Below are 21946 nucleotides of genomic sequence, written 5' to 3'. Positions count from 1 at the left end.
TTTATCTATTAAAAATAATTTAATAATTATGTTAGTTAAATAATGACAAAATATTAAAAATGGTTGAGTTTCTCGTTATATTTGTATGGAAGTGAAAATATGCGCATGCATGTGTGTAGGACAATGCGACAAGTCTTGCCTCCCGAGTTAAGAAGACAGATGCAAGGGAAATCCAGGCCTATTATCAACAATACTATGAGCACTATGTTAGAGCTCTTGACCAAGGAGAACAAGCTGACAGGTCCATGCACACCCTTAATTTATTATATGTTATTAACCTTTTCACTAAACTAACTGGTTGGTCTCCTTTGAACTGAAAATTAAACTCTTTGTTGTTGCAGAGCACAGCTTGGTAAAGCATACCAAACTGCAGGGGTACTCTTTGAAGTGCTTTGTGCAGTTAACAAGACTGAGAAAGTTGAAGAAGTTGCTCCTGAGATTATTGCAGCAGCTAGAGATGTCCAAGAAAAGACGGAGATTTATGCCCCTTTCAACATTCTTCCATTGGATTCTGCTGGGGCTTCTCAGCAAATTATGCAGCTGGAAGAGGTATCCATATGCGCACCATGTGTTTGATGTTTTGTTTATTTGTAAATGTTGTGCTGATTTGTTCCTTGGTGGTGTTGGTAGATTAAGGCAGCAGTTTCTGCTCTGTGGAACACCCGGGGGTTGAACTGGCCAAGTACGTTCGAGCAACACAGGCAGAGAAGTGGGGATTTGGACTTGCTTGATTGGCTTAGAGCCATGTTTGGCTTCCAGAAGGACAATGTCAGGAACCAAAGAGAGCACTTGATTCTGCTTCTTGCTAACTCTCATATAAGGCTCAATCCAAAACCTGAGCCTCTCAACAAGGCACCTACCCTCTCCTTTATTTGAATAACAAATAAATAACAACTAATTAAACTTGGTTATTATTTATTATACTCTATTTTCACTTACATCAGGTTGACACACACTTTTGTTTTTGTTGAACAATTATTACAGTTGGATGACCGGGCTGTTGACGAAAAGATGAATGAACTCTTTAAGAATTACAAGAATTGGTGCAAGTTTTTAGGAAGAAAACATAGTTTACGGTAACATACATATAAATATAACAGATCTGTTTTTCTTTTTTCGTTTTTTTCCCGACAAAATTAACTTTGCATAAAAATGTTCTTGTCTTGTTATTTGACACAGACTCCCCCAGCAAGGTCAGCAAGAGATACAGCAGAGAAAGCTGCTATATATGGGGTTATATCTTCTCATATGGGGTGAAGCTTCCAATCTTCGTTTCATGCCAGAGTGCCTATGCTATATATTTCACAATGTGAGTACACATTTTTATATTTTTTTTCTCTTCAGTCTTTACACTACTACTGTCTGAGTTTTCAAATAATTTTAGAAGCTACAGTAATGTTCTACAAAGTACTAACAGAATCCAACTATAATATCAGATGGCCTATGAACTTAACGGTCTATTGGCCGGAAATGTTAGCATTGTCACTGGTGAAAATATCAAACCTTCCTATGGTGGTGAGGATGAGTCATTCCTTCGCAAAGTTGTAACTCCCATATACCGAGTTATTGAAAATGAAGCACAGCGGGGTAAAAATGGAACTGCACCCCACTCATCATGGTGCAACTATGATGATCTAAATGAGTATTTCTGGTAGCACATTTAGCTTTATTTTTCTTATTTCACTTTGTAGTTAATAGTTTCTTTTCTTTTCTTTTTTGGCTTTAACTTTGGGATAATTGCATTATTCTATATACATACATTCAGGTCACCTGATTGTTTTTCGCTTGGATGGCCCATGCGTGATGATGGTGATTTTTTCAAGTCCACATTTGTGTCACAGGTATATCTCATTGATATTAATTTCCATATATTAATATGGAAGCAAATGTAAAATACGTAGTTTTGGTTCAATTCTAATATTGAAATTCCATGCATATTTATATATCAGGGAAGACACGGTGCTCGTAAGAAAGCTGGGAAAACGGGCAAATCAAATTTTGTTGAGAGCCGTTCATTCTGGCACATCTTTCGCAGTTTTGATCGTCTCTGGACATTCTATATAATGGCGTTGCAGGTATGTATATATAGAGAACGGAAATGAGCTTATTACAAAGTAGATATTTTTCTCGTAAGGCCTAAAACACTTGGTTCTTATTCTTGTTACAGGTTATGATTATTATTTCGTGGAACAATACTCAATTGAACGAACTCTTTCAAAAACCACTCTTATTCAAACTCTCTAGTATATTCATCACAGCAGCCATACTACGCTTACTACAAGGTATGAAGCGCTACCTTCATGCAAATTAATTAAACTTCACATGAAACTATCAGAAGAATTAATTAATTAATTAATTAATTAATTAGCAAGAAGTCTTACTTGAACAAAGCTACTATTATTTTCCATGCAAATATATGTCATATATCTATCATCTCACATCAAATGTTCCTCCTTGCTTCATTTGTTTTGTCTTAGGTATCTTGGACTTGGTTCTGAACTTTCCTGGGTATCATCGTTGGAGATTCACTAATGTACTACGGCTTTTACTGAAAATAATTGTTAGCATACTTTGGGTCATAGTTCTTCCACTGTTGTATATTGGTTCCTTCGAGAATAATAATAATGTCCCAGAGTTTATCACGAAGATACTTTCGTTCTTGGGTGATACAAAGGGCCTTCCACAATTGTATTTATTGGCAGTTGCAGTGTACTTGCTTCCCAATGCATTGACAGTATTTCTCTTCTTCTTCCCAATGCTCAGGCGTTGGATTGAAAACTCAGACTGGCGTATTGTAAGATTCTTCATGTGGTGGGCTCAGGTAGGAAACTACTATTTTCATTCACTTTTAAAAAATATGAAGATTACAAGGGACTATTATATGTGTGGCCTAAAAATAATTATATGAACATTTTATTGAACAATTTGTAATCTTTGGGTATAGCGCCTGCATTAATTATTTTCTGAGTGATTCTTCAACCTGTGCAGCCAAGAATCTATGTTGGAAGAGGAATGCATGAGAGTCAATTTTCTCTCTTTAGGTGAGCTTTTCAGGACACCATCTTATTCCAGTTTTCCACTAGAAATTTATCTCACCATTGAACTAATTTTGGTTTTGATTTTTAGGTACACATTCTTTTGGCTGCTTCTTTTGGCTTCCAAAGTGGCATTTAGCTATTTCATCCAGGTAATTTTTATAGATTTACATGTGATTTTTTTATTATTATTATTATTTTTTAAGAGTAGCGGTGTACTCACCTTTTATGTTCGCTAATTCATTCTCGCTCTTTTAAACTATGTGACTTTTGCCACTTCAGATTAAACCTCTAGTGGAGCCAACTAAGGAGATAATGAGGATTCGCCATGTTGATTATGCTTGGCATGAGTTTTTCCCTAATGGTATACTTTCTTCTTTTTAATGTTTCTGCTATAATTAGTTCATCTGAGATCTATTGGTCTAGTCTAATACATTTCTGGTTACGTTAATGAAATATTTAAAACTCATAAAAATTGATGTCTTAAAGTTTTAGAGAATAACCAATTCTTTTTTTATTTAATAATTAGGAGGATGTTTAAGAAAATCAATTAAGAAGATAAATCATTATTCTCATTATTCACGTCATGGCAACATCTCAGTTCACATTTATGAATATACAGGTCTATTTCATGGACACTCAAATTTGGTATGCCATTTTCTCAACTTTGTCTGGTGGTGTTGTTGGAGCCTTTGATCGTTTAGGAGAGGTAATTATCACTTTAACTTTATTTCTAGCTAGCTTCCTAGATGTGGAAAGAATTTCATATTAAACTACTTTATTTATTTTCTTCATTTTTGTGCATACAAAAGATTCAACTTATTTTATCAAGAAATTTGTATTATCCATTTTGGTGCATGAAGTACTGAATCATGATTATACATGCTTATTATTCAAATTTAAAGGTCTTCAAGGTGTAAAAAACTCAAATTTCCATTTCCATTTTCTGCAGATTCGAACTTTGACCATGCTAAGATCACGGTTTCAGTCATTGCCCGGCGCATTTAACGCATTCTTGGTCCCTACTGACAAAAACCAGAAGAGGAGATTCTCTTTGTCAAAGCGTTTTGCTGAGGTTTCTATCATTTTCATTGGCAACTAACTACATGAAACTAATGTAATCATTTATGTTCACTTATGTTTCCATTCTTTTACAGGTTACTCCCAGTAGAAGGGTTGAAGCTGCTAAATTTGCTCAATTATGGAATGAAATTATCTGTAGTTTCCGTGAGGAAGATATCATAAGTGATAGGCAAGCCCTTAGAACCAAACTCTAGCTATTTGCAAAATCACTTATTGGGGTCTAACCTCTCAGTTCACATCACTGCAGGGAGATGGATCTTTTGATGGTTCCTTACTCATTAGACCCTAGCTTGAAAATAATTCAATGGCCACCATTTTTGCTTGCAAGCAAGGTCAGTGGGATTTTCTTTTAATTTATTATTCATTTACATTTTTTGGGAAGGTTTATGTGTTACTATTTCCTCTAATTAATTCGATGTTATACCTTTGTAGATTGCTGTAGCACTAGATATGGCAGCTCAATTTCATGGAAAGGACTCTGATCTTTGGAAGCGCATTTGTCATGATGAATATATGAAATGTGCTGTCATTGAATGCTATGAAGCTTTTAAGAATGTTCTAAATACTTTGGTGGTTGGTGACCTTGAGAAAAGGTAACTTTTTGAATCTTATCTATTGACCTTTTTGGTTATTTATTAGTTGACCTTTGGCCATTTATGTTTACGTTTCATGATATCAGATATGATATCCCCCACGTTATTTTAGGAATTACTTGCTTGATCAAATTTTAGGTTGAACCACATTAATTCAAAATTTGACATAAGCTTCTTTTGTTGTTATTCTTGATTAACCTAGAATTGAAGCTATAGAAATTTCATAAGCATCAAATTTTTGAAAGTACATCTGAATTCATTATGATGACACAGGACAATCTCCGTGATCTTCAAGGAAGTTGAGAACAGCATCTCCAAGAATACCCTTCTTACAAATTTCCGAATGGCATTTTTGCCCAACCTTTGTAAGAAATTTGTTGAGCTTGTTGAAATTTTGGTAAGTCATTCATAGGAAAACCAATCATTTTAGTATCTTCACTTTATTTTAGTCTTAATTCTTAAATAGTTTCATCTCTGTAGCTATATTTTTTGGAAACTTACACATTCCTTTATGGTTACAGAAAGATGCAGATCCTTCGAAGCGAGGAACAGTGGTAGTCTTATTGCAAGATATTTTAGAAGTATTTACCCGTGATATGATGGTGAATGACATTAGGTTGGTTGACACTTAATTGCTACTCTAAACTTGGAATGTAGTTATACTTGCACCACTTTCACTAAAAAGTAACAATGCTTGCTTTTGCATGGTGTGATTTTCATCAGTGAGTTAGCAGAACTTAATCATAGTAGCAAGGACACTGGAAGGCAACTTTTTGCTGGTACTGATGCAAGACCGGCCGTGTACTTCCCTCCTGTGCTTACAGCACAATGGGAGGAACAGGTAATTAATTAGTGATGCTATCATAAAATCAGAGGAAAATTACTCTCTCATAGGTTATATTTTGACTAAGAGATGCTTCTATAACTCATGAGTCACGAACCGTTGTTGTTTCAGATTAGACGCCTGCATTTACTTTTGACAGTGAAGGAGTCTGCTATGGAGGTCCCAACAAACCTTGAGGCACGCAGAAGGATTACATTCTTCACCAATTCATTGTTCATGGATATGCCGCGTGCTCCAAGGGTTCGCAAAATGCTCTCATTCAGGTTTGTGATGCTTATTTCTTGTGCAACAGCCCATGGCGCTGTTGTATTTCTGAAGTTGTACAGTGCCTTCGTATGTATTAAAGAACATTTTGGTTTTTCTTTGTAGTGTCATGACTCCATACTATAGTGAAGAGACTGTCTATTCCAAGAATGACCTTGAGGTTGAAAATGAGGATGGTGTGTCAATCATATATTACCTGCAAAAGATCTACCCTGGTAGGAATAGCTTACTCTATACAATTAGTTTGATTTCATTGTTTTTTTTCTAAAGAGGAAAGATTGCCTAAGAAGTGTATTTATAGATGAATGGAACAACTTCATGGAGCGACTTGATTGCAAGAAAGATAGCGAGGTCTGGGAGAAAGAGGAGAATGTGTTGCAATTACGTCACTGGGCCTCGTTAAGAGGACAAACTCTTTGCCGGACAGGTATATATACAATGGTGTCCCTCCCTTTTCCTTCCCATATGCAAGGTTTGATCAACTAATAATTTTTCTTCTTGTTCCTATAAATTAATGCAGTTAGGGGAATGATGTACTACAGGCGAGCTCTTAAGCTCCAAGCTTTTCTTGATATGGCTAATGAAAGGGGTAAGAATGGATACTCTTTTAATTTTTATATAGCCATGAATAGAGTTAAACACTACAGCCATCTTTCATCCACATTTTCGTACATTTTTGTAGAGACAAAAAGCTTTGTTTAGCAGTCCTCAACTATTGACCAAGTTTTAACCCCATAAAGAAGTATTGCCCATACATTTGAAAAGACTAGACATTAGTAACATTTATTTATACAAAACTATACTATATATGACAGCAAATATAAACTTCTGCATCAAAATATTTCTTGTTATTATTAAGATACCAGTCTTCAACAATATTATTGGCAAGGCAGTTAGTTATGTGCCAAGATGATTGTTTAAGTTTTTTGCTACTTGTGGACAGAGATACTGAATGGCTATAAGGCTGTTACTGTTCCATCCGAGGAAGATAAGAAGAGTAAGAGATCTCTGTATGCCAGTATCGAAGCTGTTGCTGACATGAAATTCACATATGTCGCCACGTGTCAGATCTATGGTAATCAGAAGCGCAGCGGAGACCGCCGGGCAACAGACATATTGAATTTGATGGTTAAGTATGTCATTGTTCTCCAACTGATAAATTCGAAGTTAGTCCATTTGGAATTTTCATTTCACTTAATTTAAGAAAATTACATACGGTTCTTAATTTTTGTAGCAATCCTTCCCTTCGTGTGGCTTATATTGATGAAGTTGAAGAAAGAGAAGCCGGAAAAGTACAGAAGGTTTATTATTCTGTGCTAGTCAAAGCTGTGGACAACCATGACCAGGTAAATTCTCTTATATAATAATACCTTTAGTAATTTACTTATGCTTGGTTAACTTCATTAGGACTTATGTTTGTATTATACAGGAAATATATAGAATAAAATTGCCAGGTCCACCCAAGATAGGAGAAGGAAAACCTGAAAATCAAAATCATGCTATCATTTTCACTAGAGGGGAAGCTCTTCAGACAATTGACATGAACCAGGTATATATAGCATTATATTATGTAACCTTTGAAGCTATATAATAAAATTCACACTGGACATATTCTTTCTAGGATAATTACTTGGAAGAAGCTTTGAAAATGCGTAACCTTCTAGAAGAATTTAATGAGGATCATGGCGTTCGTCGACCTACTATACTAGGTGTTCGTGAGCATATCTTCACTGGCAGGTACGAAGAATTATTTTCCATGTTTACTGTTGGTGACCACTGCATCAAGTTATAATTTCTATATTATATAAAATTTTGTCTCTTGTGTGCAGTGTTTCTTCCTTGGCTTGGTTTATGTCAAATCAAGAAACAAGTTTTGTCACTATTGGCCAAAGAGTTCTTGCAAGACCCCTAAAGTAAGTAGAACTCATCCAAACATGAGACAATAATTTACTTTAAAAGGGAAATGAATGCAAAATATGTAGACCCTCAAATAAATGTTTCTTTTCTTTCCATTTTCCTTGTCCAATTGCAGGGTTCGGTTCCACTATGGTCATCCTGATGTTTTTGATAGAATTTTCCATATCACCCGTGGAGGTATCAGCAAGGCTTCTCGTGTAATAAATCTTAGTGAAGACATTTTTGCTGGTAAAATTCTTGTAACATGTTTCTTAGCACTATATATAGTATTTTTTTACTTTTATATTCCTTCCTCTATGCTGCATCACGTGCATGTCTTTTACCTGAAAACAGGATTCAACTCCACACTAAGGCGTGGAAACATTACTCATCATGAATACATCCAAGTTGGAAAGGGTAGAGATGTTGGTCTCAATCAAATCTCACTCTTTGAAGCAAAGGTGGCCTGTGGTAATGGAGAACAGACACTTAGCAGGGATGTCTACAGGCTGGGGCATCGTTTCGACTTTTTCCGCATGCTATCATTCTATTTCACATCTATTGGATTTTACTTCAGCTCAATGGTAATGGTCATTTCATCCAGAAGAAAGAAAAATTTTTTTGGTCCCGTATGCATATGACATTAAATTATTTCTTGTATTCATTCACAGGTTGTGGCCCTCACTGTTTATGCATTCTTGTATGGCAAACTTTACCTGTCACTGAGTGGACTTGAGGCTGCAATAGTTAAGTTGGCAAATAGAAGGGGAGATGAGGCACTGAGGGCAATAATGGCTTCACAATCCCTTGTTCAAATAGGGCTATTAATGACTTTGCCCATGATCATGGAAATAGGACTTGAGAGAGGTTTCAGATCCGCTATGGGAGAGATGATAATAATGCAGTTGCAGCTAGCACCCGTTTTCTTCACTTTCTCTCTTGGAACCAAGTTGCACTACTACGGACGCACTCTTCTTCACGGAGGTGCAAAGTACAGAGCAACTGGTCGTGGCTTCGTTGTTCGCCACGAGAAGTTTGCTGAGAATTACAGGCTGTACTCTAGGAGTCACTTTGTGAAAGGGATTGAGCTTTTAATATTGCTCATAGTTTACAGGGCTTATGGTTCGGCAGCAATTGGTGGAGCTTACGCTTTCCTTTCATGGTCAATGTGGTTCTTGGTTTGTTCTTGGCTGTTTGCTCCTTTCCTTTTTAATCCATCTGGATTTGAGTGGCAGAAGATAGTTGAAGACTGGGATGACTGGAAGAAATGGATAAGTAGCCGAGGTGGCATTGGTGTTCCTGGAAATAAAAGCTGGGAATCATGGTGGGATGAGGAACAAGAGCATTTGCAATACACTGGGTTCATGGGAAGGTTTTGGGAGTGTTTCCTAGCCCTGCGTTTCTTTGTCTATCAATATGGCATTGTGTATCAGCTCCATATATCAAGAGGCGACAAGAGCATTGTGGTAATTATTCTAAGTACCTTTTATTTTGCATTTTCATGCATGTACTGGCACAAAATAGTATACTTCACTCTGGTAATTGGTAGTGCCTGAAATATGTTAACTTGTTCATATGCAATTTTCCTTGCAGGTTTACGGTCTGTCCTGGCTTGTCATAGTAGCTATCATGATCACCTTGAAGGTCAGTATCATCATTTTGAAAGATTAGCAGCGTTTTTCTTTCCTTTATCTTAATACTGATATCATTTACTGGTGGCATGGAAACTGCAGATTGTGTCCTTGGGAAGCAAGAAGTTTAGCGCAGACTTCCAATTGATGTTCCGTCTTCTCAAATTCTTCCTATTTGTTGGAACCGTTGTCGCCTTTACCTTAATGTTTGTCTTGCTAGGTCTCACCGTTACTGACATATTTGCCAGCCTCTTAGCCTTTTTTCCAACAGGCTGGGCTCTTGTACAGGTACTCTTTTAGAACTCACGCAACTAGATACAACCCTCTTACAATGTTTCTGTCTTGTCTTTGTCCCCATTATCTTAATGTCTCTGTATTTTTGTCATGAGATACCAAATACATTCTTAGAGTGAAAATGTGAATATGCTTGGTATAGAATACAAAGTCTAAACCATTTTTCGTTCCCTTATGATCCATGTACTTAGAATGCATCTTAACATGTGCAGATAGCACAAGCATGCAGGCCTATTGTGAAGGCCATAAGAATGTGGAGTTCTGTCAAAGCTTTAGCAAAAGGCTACGAATATCTGATGGGAGTTATTATCTTTGCACCTGTTGCTGTATTGGCATGGTTCCCTTTTGTATCAGAATTTCAAACTAGGCTTCTATTCAACCAAGCTTTCAGTAGAGGGCTTCAAATCCAGCGTATTTTATCTGGCGGTAAGAAGAATAAGTAAAGAATCATCCAAACACCTTTGTGGCAAATTGTTGCTGACAGAATATGAGATAAGAGTACATGCAAATTGGGAAATCAAAACAAATTTACATGATCAAAGAGCACATGCTGCGGTTAGATTATTGTATTGTAGAAATGGCCAGTTGAGTCATGGTTTTTGGAGGGGGAGTTCAGCCAGCATTTTGTTCATAAATTATTTTATTGCAAAAGAATTATATCTTGATTCTAAAGTATCATAAAATTTCATCTTCAATTCTTCATTCTTGTTATTCTTTTTAATTTTAGGAAAGGAAGAATTGAATGTGAACTTTTGTATGTACCCTATTGATTCTGTACTCTAATATTCCTAATTCTGACTTTTCAGCTTTTAGAGTCAGAAGGGCAAGTTTTATTTGTGGGGTGTTTGTAACTCAATGAAAAATGAGAATTCTCCAAAAGTTTGTTGACCAAATCTTCATGATAATATTAGCTTATAGCAATTTTTTTATTGAATAATAGCATATAATTAATTAGTGGTAAATAATACGTTGAAAATTACTTATAAATTTTTTTATATCATAACTCTATTATTACTGCAAGCAAACCATGTATCAATTAACCTGTTTTTGCAAATATAGTTGGATTGAACCTTTACCCGTAAAAGGGGGAGGAAAACACAAACAGGCTTTATATAACTTATATTGTTCAAAAGAGTCAATTAGCAAACCCAAAAAAAAAAAATATATATTATTTGTTTAAAGTAAACCAATAGCTTTCATACAGTACGATACTCAATAATAAATTAAAAAGTAGAATTATTAGTTAAGTTAAAATTGAATAAAAAGTTAAAAACACTTGCTGAAGAAGCACCGCAAGAATCTCATCATCGCATTCGCATCATTTAACTTTGCGGGTCTGTGCGTAACAAACAGACAATAGGGGTGAAGCAACTAAACAGAAGAAAATAAAACATTGAACGTAAAGAAAAGCAAAATCTTATCTATCCCTTTAATGGAATGAATGATTGGATTGGAGTCCGAAAGGAGATTATGCCATCCCTGACCAACAAGCAACAAACAAGGCAAAAAAGCATAAATACATTAATTGATTTTTTTTTATTTATATTTATATAATATAACAAAACAATTCCCCAAAACGATGCTATTGATGGGGCCACCTCAGTAATAGAGTAGTACTACTTTTCATCATTCATCATCATCTGTCCCTCACTTCGGTCGCTTTTTTCTTTTCCTCCTTAAATTCCAAACTAACATTACAACTCATACAAACAGAATCACAAAACCCCCTAAGCCTAAAACACACCACTAAACCAGATTAATTAAAAGGTCACAGCTTGCAGATGCTAAGCACTATTTCCTCAATTTCTTCACCGGAACACAAAAACAACCAAACAAAACCCATAAAATAAAAAACACAATTCCCAAGAAAGTAAGTAAATAACACCCGTTCCAAGGAAAGAAAATAACAACTATAACATTTAACAGAGCATGACCATGATATGATGCTCCTGCTCCTCACTCTTCAGCTCCAAACATAAAAAACAGAGCACCCACTTTACCCATTCAGTCACAACTCTTCAATTTTCGACCTTTATCGGTTTTTTGAAACCCCATTTCGATGGAACGTTCGTATCGCCGGCGCCGGCGAACATGGTGCTGCTCCTTTGCCGTTCCGCCGTCGAGCCCCGACAACTTCTATTCTTCAACCCATTACTCGAAACCGCGTCAGGGGAAGTCTGAAACCTTCTCAAAACCGAATCTTTCGGTCCCAAGCTCGCCCCAGAGCACCAAATCCGGGTCCAGAATGGCGGGTCGGATCGACCCTCGGAGGATCTTGTCCCCCGGCAGAGTATTCGATTCCGAGCCCAAGTTGCGATCTCGGAGCTTCCGGGCACCGACACCGCCTCCGCTGCCTCCTGCGGTGGTGGAAGAGGAGGGTTCTGGCAGCGGAGGAACTAAAGACGGTATTTTTGACGTGAGGATGTGTTTGAGAGGGAAGGATGGTGGGTGCATGGTTTTGGAGCTGAATTCGGTGGTTCTGTACGCGAATTCCGAGGTTTTTGCTGGTTTGATAAGTGATTACAAGAAGGGTTCAGGTTCAACTTCAAATGGTAGTGGCTGTAGCAGCAAAATGTGCAGGATTGAGGTTCCTGAGGTTGATAACTTGGGGTTGTTCAGAGAAACCATTGAGCTCATGTTCGAGGATGATGTTACCAAAAGGCTCGCTAAGATTGGTGTTTTTCGATCCATCGACGTTTTGGAGGTACCTGAGTAGTTGTTACTTTCTTTTCCTTTAGTAAAATATTTTATCTTCATTTCTGTGTATGTTTTGTTGATGATTTAATTTGCAGCTAGTATATGGTAGGTATGGTTTTTTGAGTGTTTTGGGAATAAGCTGGTTTAGTATTGTGTGGCATGAAATTAAAAGGAAGAAAAATGGAGAATTGGAACTTGCATTTAAACATTTTGATTTTTCTAAGGAAACAATCTTGGTTGTGTTTGAATAACTGCATTTGTCTTACATGGTTGTTATGATTGTGTTTATAGGTGGCTGCTGGCATCAAGTTCACAAGGGGTGTATTATCCTGTTTGAAGTACCTTGAGGCTGTTCCTTGGACTGAAGAGGAAGAAGAGAAATTGAGGAGCTTGTTCACGAGATTCAAGTTCGATGATACGACAACCAGGGACATCCTAGGTAGATTCTACTTGAATGATTCAGCAGATTCACAGCCAAATGTAGCAATGCAACTCGTTTGGTCTATCACCGGTTCTGCAGATGCCAATGCAAGGAACGAACTTAAGTCACTAGTAAAGGGTTTACTAAGTAAAAGCTCAGTCTATGAGAAGAACCATGCTGACCTCAGCAAGGAGGATCTATATTCTGTTTGCCACTCGTGTCTCGCTTCTCTAGTTAGCCTATTTGAGGGGAAACCCGATGACAACCGTCATGAACAATCATTGCCGATGAAAGATATGAACAAGCCTTTGATCGAACGTGTTGCAAGACAGGTTGATAACATCAACTGGTTGCTGGAAATCATGTTTGATGGGCAAATGGCGGAAGACTTTGTTGATATATGGGCCAATCAGCAGCAGCTACTTAAATTGCATGATGATGCCTCTCCCATGGTAAGATACGAACTGAGTCGAGTGTCGGCAACATTGTTTGTCGCCATCGGCACCAGAAAACTACAATGTCGGTTGGAAGCTAGGTGGGGGCTTCTTCAGGCGTGGTTCAAACCAATGCTGTTGGACTTTGGGTGGCTGCAGAGATGCAAAAAGGGGCTTGATATGAAGGCATTGGAAGAGGCAGTGGGTCAGGCACTTCTTACTTTGCCTCTCAAGCAACAACACATGCTGTTTATGGAATGGTTTCGGTATTTCTCAAAGCATGGTACTGAGTGTCCAAATCTAAGTAAGGCATTCCAGATATGGTGGCGCAGATCATTTTTAAGGGGCTCTGAGACTCATGAAATTGAATCAAGGTAAAGAAAAAAAGAATACTGATGCTTGTGATGTTTACTTCTGTCTACTCTGTAAAGAGTTGCAATTAGGTGAGAAATTCTAAGCTATGTACACTGAATAAAGTAGATGAACTCCATATGAAGATGATCATTGTATTAGTTGATTGATGCCTAAATAGTATCGAATTTTCTAGGAAGTTTTTGTATTATTTTTAATTTAATTTATTAATATTTTCTTAATGGCCTAGGTCCTAATGAGGCCTCCAAGAAATCCTCATAAAAAAAGAAAACTCGTTGCTGTACCTTAGAAAGGTCTATTCTTGTAGCACATCTGTTGCCATGGTCATGCTATTCTCGTTTGTTTAACTTTGTACAAAGTGATGAACATCTATTTTTATCTGTCTTATATGCTAATTTTCTTGTGATTTTATTTTGGTGCCGAAATTGTGGAATTTATTTTTAAGGTAGGTATCAAATATTTTAAAATTATTTGTTTTTATATTTTTAAATTAAATATGGACTTTTAAGCTTTTTTAGTAAATTAAACACTAGACTTTAAACACCATAGCAATTAATATATATAAAGGAAATACTCTTTTTTTTTTTCTACAAACGCTCTGAATTATATTATTCTATTGATATTTTTTTTGTTATAATTTTTCGAATTTTATTTTTTATAGATTTTTCACTTTCTTTTATTATCTTTCTTTGTCTTATAATTTATACTAGTATTTTCTCTTAATTAATAATAAATTTAATATCATTATTTGATTATTTTTTAAGCAAAAAAATTGTTTTATTGTTTATTTGTCTTTCATTCTATTATAATATATTATTTTGTTTTTATATTTTATTTTATGAATCAACAACTTATATGTCAAATAATTAAATTTTTATAAATCTTTATTTGAAATAGAATTATAAGTGAAGTCGTTTCATATTCAATGATGTTAAGAGAAATTACTGAAAACATATTTAAATTAATTTGATGTATAATAATTTTATATTTTGTAACTTAGTGTAAGTGATGTCAGGGGTGTACCTGGTCTAGCTTGAAGGTCCGGTCGGTCCGGTCATACTCGAATACTTTAGGGGTTAATTTAATGTGATTTTATTGAGTTAAAGGTCGAATAAGAGTCTCAATAATAGGTTCGATTATTATTTAGAGTCGGGTCTGGATCAATGCGAAACTGGTTTCACTCAACTCATTGTGCACTTTAAGAAGATTAAAAAAGGTATATATATTTTAAATTAATTTTAATATTATATTATATTGATTATAAGCTTATTTTTTATTTTTAATCACACTTAATTGAATTAAAAAATAGATCAAAAAATCACGAAATTAGAATTTATAAACAAATTCAAATTCAAATATGGATATCAACTTTTTGGTAACAAGTATATTTTTTTCTTCTTTATAAATAAGTGTATTATAATTTTTTGACATAAAGTTTATCAAAACCCGAACTTCACCGATTTAGACCTGGTTCTAGTGTCACTCGAAAAGTAGTATGTTTTCACCGGGTTTAGGACTGGTAAAGGTCTCAAAAATAGACCCGATTATTATTTAAGGTCGAATTCGAGTCAAGACAAACCCGGCTTTACCCGAGCCATGTACACCCTAGGTGATGTACTGTAACATCCTACCATACAGAGCTTTACGCCTAAGACATAAATCAGAGGTGGTGAGGCGCTACAACCTCTAAAAATAAAAATAAAAATACTTATATAATATAATTGAAGGAATTTATAACTAAGAGTCTTGAAAGAGAAGTCATACGAAATACAAACAGAAAAGTATATCACTCACGAAAAATAAGCATAGATGGATAGAAAGATTTGGAAAGAAGGTTAAAAACATGACTATATAGATGAAAATTCCAAAATACAGATAATTAACTCCGAACTCAACCCACGAAACTAAGGCCAGTCAGAGTATATAACTATATATATATTTCTACAATCTAAATATAACTCAAACTACAAAATAAACACTTGTTTCTCCAAGTCAACTTCTACGAGAGACAAAATACAAAATATACATGCGGAGATTCTATAAACATATATACGTAGCTTAAAACAAAATATAACAGCCCAAAAAATAGTTCTTTGCTTGTAAGGAGGGTCTCCAAACGCTCAACGAGGTGCCTCTCGACCTATATCTGAAAAACAACAGAAATATGTATGGAATGAGAACCGGAGGTTCTCAGTATGGTAAAGATGCTCGCATAGTTAATATAAAAGGTCTCGGAAAATCCAGAAGCATTCCTAGTACTCCGACACTCATATTTCAGTTTAAATATTCAACTAAACCAGAAATTAAGTAAATTATCTAAGGTATTCCAAGTTCTGAATCTAACATTAACCTAACACTCTACTTTCTGTCTTCTCCAATCTTCCGAATCACTGGTGGAACAAATGCTCCTCCCCCCCTTCCCGTCGCCCCTCACACCTCCGCCAAGAGAGTTCTCTCAGAAAACCAAGCTCAAATTCACATATATATATACATACATATATATATATATACATATATATATACATATACATATATATATACATATATATATATATGTGTGTCCATAGGGGAGCTCGGGGAGTTAAAGTGTCTGGTCACATCTTGCGACAGAAGATCAACAATTAGTCTCAATATCATCATCATTCATCAAAAATTCATACTCAAAACTTAATTCAATCTTTTTTAAATAAATCAAACTCAAAACGTAATCGTTTTCTTAATAACTAAAAATCAAATCATAAAATCCCTAAACCCAAATCTTTCTAAATAACCACTTCAAACGAAGCCTCTAATTTTCATAAAAATTTTAGCAGCATCTCCTCTATAAATTGGACTTTTGCCACTCTTCAAGGGTCCTAACCACCAAATCAAGCACCTCTCAATCATTCAAATCATTCCTAGTATCAAATTATTTCAAAATCAAACCAATTCCAATATTAAATCTTAAAAAAAATAGCCAACTTCAATAACAACCGCTTGCAAAATCGACTCTCACATCTCTCAACCAATCCATTTAGGATTGCACATGAATCGGATAATATCCCCATATCCGCGGTAATTATCCGCATCCGATCTGAATTTTGCGGATATTATCCGATCCGCACTATGGTAGGATCGGATTGCCGATTTGGCAGTGATATCCGCAGATTCGATCCGCAAATCCGCATATCCGCACATCTCATATAAATAAACCCTAATGTGATATGAATTTTAGTGTGTTATTTTATGAATTTTATGATATCTTGTTTTTAATTTTTTATGTTATACTTTAACTTAGAATAATTCAACTTAAATCTTGTGTTATTATTTTTTTTTTGTTATTCAAGAGAACTTTTATTGATAATATTTTAGAAGTAAATAGGCTTAAACAGGTGAAAAATGAATTTTCTGGATATTTTTTTGTAAAAACAGCCAAACAAAATCTTAAAATAGTTTTTTTGAATTATGCGGATATACTCGATATCCGATCCGATCCGCATACTTGCGGATCGGATCTAGCCTGAAAAAATGCGGATATTGTATCCGATCTGATCCGATGAGTGCAGTGCAGGTCGGATAGAATTTTAGACTATATCCGATCTGATCTGATCCGTGTGCAGCCCTAAATCCATTCAAGCTCACCATCAATCCTCAACACATCAACAATCATCATTATTTTATACCCATCAAAGTCATAATCCAACACATACAAATTCATTCATCATTTATACATACATCATAAACCATAATCACAATCCATCAATAATTCATTTAATTCATTCCTATCTTAAGGTCCTCTAACCTAAGTTTTCACATGACATTAAACATTAACTACGGAAAACCAAAACCATACCTTAGCCGATCCCTCCCTAAGCTCGAAACACCTCAAAAACCTCTCCTTCCACAAACTCCAAGCTTCCAAATGTCAATTCTTCAAGCTTAATCACCCGAATTTCGTTCCAAATTGTCAAATTGAATTCCAAATCAACAAAAACACCATCTAATTCACACAATATCACTACAATCATCAGAGAGTTCACTAATTCAATGATTCACAAGGGTTTAACAATTTCTTACCTTACCCACGAATCAATTGGACAAAATCCAATGATTATCCACTGTTAGAGTTCACCTAAACCATAAAAATCATTCAATTCCTGAATATTCAAACTCAAAACCCATGAATTTGAGGAGAGGAAGAACTGGACAAGAAATACAAATTTTTTACCAATTTGTTCGATAGAATTTAAGAGAATTCTAATACATACACTTGGCCATTAACGGCACGTCAATTGGAGCTCTGGATTGAAAGTTATGGACGATTCTTTCTTCTACAACCTATTCAAAGTGAAAAATGATGAAGAAAGCCAATTTTGGGAGTGTTATAGATTGAGCTTCAAAGTAAAAAATGATGAAGAAAGCCAATTTTGGGAGTGTTATAGATTGAGCCTTTGAGTCCGATCCAAATGATTTGGCCTGTTTGCCTATTTTTTTGTAAAAATTTCTTAAATTAATATTAAAATTTATTTTTTAATTATTTCTACTTTTTTTATTTTATATTTACTTGTTAATATTTTGTTTAAATGCAACTTATTTATCAAAATTAACTAATTAAAAGTAAGAACTTTACTATTTATTTTTATATATAGTTTAACAATAATTTTTACTTAAGCAAATACTTCAAAATATATAATATATATTTAAAAAATTATTTTTTATTATATTATTAACATTATATTATACTATAGGATTTAATTATGATAATTATATTGTTTTTAACTAACTATAAAACTAAAAATTTTAAAAATCATGTACAAAAAATTCATAGTGCTAGTTTTATGTTCAATTCTAAATCTACTAGTTATCACAATCTTTCTAATAATGGAATTTAGTCGATCTCTATATAAATCACGAAAAGACCTTGCAAGATCAAGCTATACTGGTTTAGATAACGTACTTTCCAGTTTCCAACGCGACGAAAAGTAAAGGGGCAAAGGCCTATCACAGTTCCCTCATCAACTAACCCTTCAATAAAACAAAATTGAGAATACTAGAAGTTTAGGGTTAAATGCGTCAACTTCCATCATTTGACATTACTACGAAAGACATGAATAGATTTCAACGTAATAGATGTTGAAAACTCACTCTATCAAACACAACTTAGAAAATATCAGAAGAAAATTTGTGAGGCTAATGATTAATCCAACCTAGTAAATAGAACTAACACTAAAGATTTATCAACTGCTATCATGTGTTAGCTTATTACAGAAAGGAATGTTTCTACAGAATATATGCTTCAGTAGAGTTTATAAATGAGAATGGAAAGACAATCAAGATCAGCAACACACGGCAATGGTTCTTCCACCAACTTCATGTTGATGCTTCGTCAAATTTTGAAGCCTCACTTATTGTCCTGGCTCCAATTTCCTTGTTCATTAGTCTCCCATAACAATGGAGTGTCGAGGTCACCCAACTCCAAGTAGTCCAGGGGATCAGGGAAACGCAACCCATCACCCGCAGAAAGCATTTCATTCACAGTATATCCACCATTTTGGCCGCAGGAAAAACCATGTCCAATTCCACCCATTTCGAACAAACCATCAAGGTCACCCAGACCCCCAAAAATCTCATTGGGATCAAAGCAAGGTGTTCCTTCAGCATTGTTTATGTCAGGAGGATTGTCAACCTTCTGTAATTACAAAATTAGAACAAGAGAAAAGAAATGAAGGCTCAGAACATTTATGGAACAAAGTAAAACAATAATAATAAAGCATCATGAGTTTGAAACTAAAAATAATGGATGCGACAGATGCAGTTATTCCAAAAACCAAGGTCCTAGATATGTTTCCACAATATGGGGGAAGAGATGGAAGGAAACTGTAGAAGAGATGTCATAGATTAGATTGAAACAAGCATGAAAAGAAAAACAATCTAGTCAAACTCCCCCAAAATATTGTGCAGGCATAAATAAGAATAAATAGATTGCATACTTCAGTTGTGGTGTTCTGAGTAGGAGCCATTATGTTATCTTCTATGGAGGAACCAGGCACTGGTGTAATGTCACCATCAACTTGATTACTTGGAGCTGAAGGATGTGCTGAGCAAGAAGGCATTGGCCCTGTTAAACACGAAACAGAGGTCAACCCATAGCATTCACTCACAGAGAGATTCACGTTATTCACAACAGAGCTATGACATGAAGCGGGTTGTATAGGAACTGCAGCAGGTAGAGCAGCAACAGGTGCAGATTCTACACAGTCAATTTCATCCTCTTTATCCCAGTCTTCCTCATTAAACGGCCTTCCATATTGTGCACCATTCCTAGGACCAGGACCATCCTTTTGAAACACTTTACATATCACATAAGAATCCTGAGAAAAACGTAAACAATTAGAACTAATTAAAATAAACACACCAGAAAAACAAGCACAAAAATAAGCAAAAACCATAAACAGTCTCAGAAGAGATGCTAAACTAGTCAGACATACGGTAAAATTATATTAAGTAAAGCTAGCCATTATATACCATACAGCTTAAGCACCAGGCATATATATACTGCTAAAAAACAGTTTATGGCATCAGGCTTAACATGAAAAGACAATCTACATAGAAGCCATTACCAACAATAGAGGTTGCAACGCGCACAATTCAGCAGAATTCTGTAATCCACTAATCCTCGTGTATTAAAATACGCTCATCAGCTAAGAGCATAGCTTCTAGTGAAACATAAGACGATTACAACATAAATAACAACAATCCTAGATTCCTAGTTATCCCCATATGGGCAGAAAAGCACAAACACTAACAGATAACAATAATTAGCAGCATATATTTCAACATATATTTCCTTAGTCTCACCAAAGTAGAAATACACTTAATGTTCATGAATGAGTAATCAGTAGTTACCTGTTGAACACCCTTATCAGCAAGGTCCTTATCTTGAAGTCGGTATTCATGCAAAACCCAATCAGTTCGATCTCCCTTGGGTGCTTTACCCATGTGAAACACCAGAGTCTTTATCATGCCCACAACAAGCTTCTTGTTCTCAACGGATCTATCTTTGCCAGTAGTCTTCCAGTACCCACATTCTGTGGCCCTATTCATCCTCCCTCCGCTCGAATACTTCTTCCCTCGAGGGCAAAAGAAGTACCATTCCAAATCTCCAGTTTTAAGCAAAGAATGATCTGAAAAAATATCATCAAGTTAAAAACAACTCTGAGGAACACAGAACTCTACTAAATCAAATGAAATCAGAGTGCAAACCTGGTAGATCCCACGGCGGATATTTGTATATATCAAGTTCAGCAATCACATCACAAGGGAATCTCTTCCCCATCACCTTCCTTTTCAGAAAGTACTGAACCAGCTCAACATCGGTTGGATGAAACCGGTACCCTGGAATTGACTTCATTGCGGCCATCGCAGAAGAATAAAGAAAGCTTAAATAGTAAAACCTTCAGAATCTAACAACTTCCCTTGAATCAAACAATCCAACAACAAAGAACCACTTCACCAGCAGTGAAGAAAGAAACCAACTTCGTAGGAACTCCCAATTAAAAATAAAAATAAAAATAAAAAATAAAAAAGACGAGAAATTTAACTAGAGAATGATGAACGGAATTAAATAACCCTAAAAGAATCGAGGGTGCGAAGCGTCAAGTCCAGTGGCGAAAGAAATTGCGAGAACAGCGAAGCCTTCCCCGGTTCATGAAGGTAAAATGAAACTGGAAACCCACAATGGATGAAGACGGTCCCTTTCTGAGAACAAAATTCATCGGCACAGTGGAACCCTAATAACAACACCAACAGCCACATTGCAAATTCATCGATTACAATTATTCGACGGAGCTTACCCAGAACAGAGAAGAAAAAAAAAAGACGACGAAGAGATGGAAGGTGTTATTGTATCGCGAAGATTGGGGTTTTGGGAAGAAAGGAAGCTTACCAGGGAAGGAAAGAGGGAAGTGAGAAGAACACAGACTTGAAACTTCGCACTCCTAATCGTTGAATCTTTGGACTAAGAAGAGAGTGAGAAGCGGCCAGGGTTTTGTTTATATATGTGGATTTTAATTGGGGTTTTTCCTTTTTCTTTTTTATTAATTTCTGTTTCTTGTGCGAGGGGTCTCATTGTTCGCCATTCGCCTAGGTAAATTGCCATGAAATTGAAATACAAATATTCCTTCCAAACGCTAAAGAATTTTGATATGGAATTTAGAGGTTAGCTTTACTTGAAAATAGAGATTTTTGGTGTATATACAAGTAGTGTAAATATACGAATACAACAGGTAGATAACATCATGATTCAGCACACAACTAATATATTGGACACGTGTCAAGAATTGCATGCAACATACAGATAACATGTTGCTATGTGGTGCTCATCTCTTCAACACGTAGGTAACG

The 21946-nt window shown here is 35.6% G+C and overlaps 3 protein-coding genes and 1 non-coding gene across 5 annotated transcripts in view; 3 read left to right on the top strand and 1 right to left on the bottom strand.

Annotated features, from left to right (window-relative positions):
• Positions 1-10524, top strand: part of LOC107470444 (callose synthase 5-like) — an 11799-nt gene extending 1275 nt beyond the window's left edge. Inside the window, 35 exon segments of the mRNA XM_052254932.1 lie at positions 120-241; positions 342-549; positions 631-852; positions 985-1076; positions 1180-1309; positions 1437-1651; positions 1766-1841; positions 1950-2075; positions 2168-2282; positions 2478-2821; positions 2989-3041; positions 3127-3187; positions 3318-3399; positions 3578-3744; positions 3988-4110; positions 4193-4450; positions 4551-4711; positions 4985-5108; positions 5233-5327; positions 5435-5552; positions 5667-5818; positions 5925-6034; positions 6121-6246; positions 6340-6408; positions 6763-6952; positions 7054-7165; positions 7249-7368; positions 7441-7556; positions 7649-7732; positions 7852-7964; positions 8070-8299; positions 8387-9181; positions 9309-9359; positions 9449-9634; positions 9853-10524. Coding sequence (XP_052110892.1) covers positions 120-241; positions 342-549; positions 631-852; positions 985-1076; positions 1180-1309; positions 1437-1651; positions 1766-1841; positions 1950-2075; positions 2168-2282; positions 2478-2821; positions 2989-3041; positions 3127-3187; positions 3318-3399; positions 3578-3744; positions 3988-4110; positions 4193-4450; positions 4551-4711; positions 4985-5108; positions 5233-5327; positions 5435-5552; positions 5667-5818; positions 5925-6034; positions 6121-6246; positions 6340-6408; positions 6763-6952; positions 7054-7165; positions 7249-7368; positions 7441-7556; positions 7649-7732; positions 7852-7964; positions 8070-8299; positions 8387-9181; positions 9309-9359; positions 9449-9634; positions 9853-10083 — 5577 coding nt within the window. The 3' untranslated portion in view covers positions 10084-10524.
• Positions 6337-6417, top strand: LOC127739617 (small nucleolar RNA J33). The gene has a single exon (XR_008005115.1). It is a non-coding gene; the product is annotated as a small nucleolar RNA J33 (small nucleolar RNA).
• Positions 10525-11335: 811 nt separating the features above from the next.
• Positions 11336-13911, top strand: LOC107470491 (BTB/POZ domain-containing protein At2g13690). The gene is made up of 2 exons (XM_016089888.3): positions 11336-12344; positions 12629-13911. The coding sequence occupies exons 1-2, from the start codon at positions 11700-11702 to the stop codon at positions 13568-13570; spliced, it is 1587 nt and encodes a 528-aa protein (XP_015945374.1). The 5' UTR covers positions 11336-11699; the 3' UTR covers positions 13571-13911.
• Positions 13912-18724: 4813 nt separating this feature from the next.
• On the bottom strand, positions 18725-21643 carry LOC107470479 (NAC domain-containing protein 82). Of its 2 annotated transcripts, XM_016089876.3 has the most exons (5): positions 21489-21643; positions 20807-21333; positions 20450-20727; positions 19534-19914; positions 18725-19232 (listed from the first exon to the last, which is right to left on the bottom strand). In XM_016089876.3, exons 2-5 carry the CDS (start codon positions 20961-20963, stop codon positions 18945-18947), a joined length of 1104 nt encoding a protein of 367 aa, XP_015945362.1. In that variant the 5' UTR covers positions 20964-21333; positions 21489-21643; the 3' UTR covers positions 18725-18944. The 2 variants fall into 2 exon arrangements, with proteins under 2 accessions (XP_015945362.1, XP_020989295.1); XM_021133636.2 differs by having other exon boundaries at positions 20807-21570.
• Positions 21644-21946: the final 303 nt, after the last annotated feature.

The sequence above is a fragment of the Arachis duranensis genome, chromosome 10, assembly GCF_000817695.3.
Source record: "Arachis duranensis cultivar V14167 chromosome 10, aradu.V14167.gnm2.J7QH, whole genome shotgun sequence".
NCBI lineage: Eukaryota > Viridiplantae > Streptophyta > Magnoliopsida > Fabales > Fabaceae > Arachis > Arachis duranensis.
This window is presented reverse-complemented; position numbering and strand designations above follow the sequence as displayed.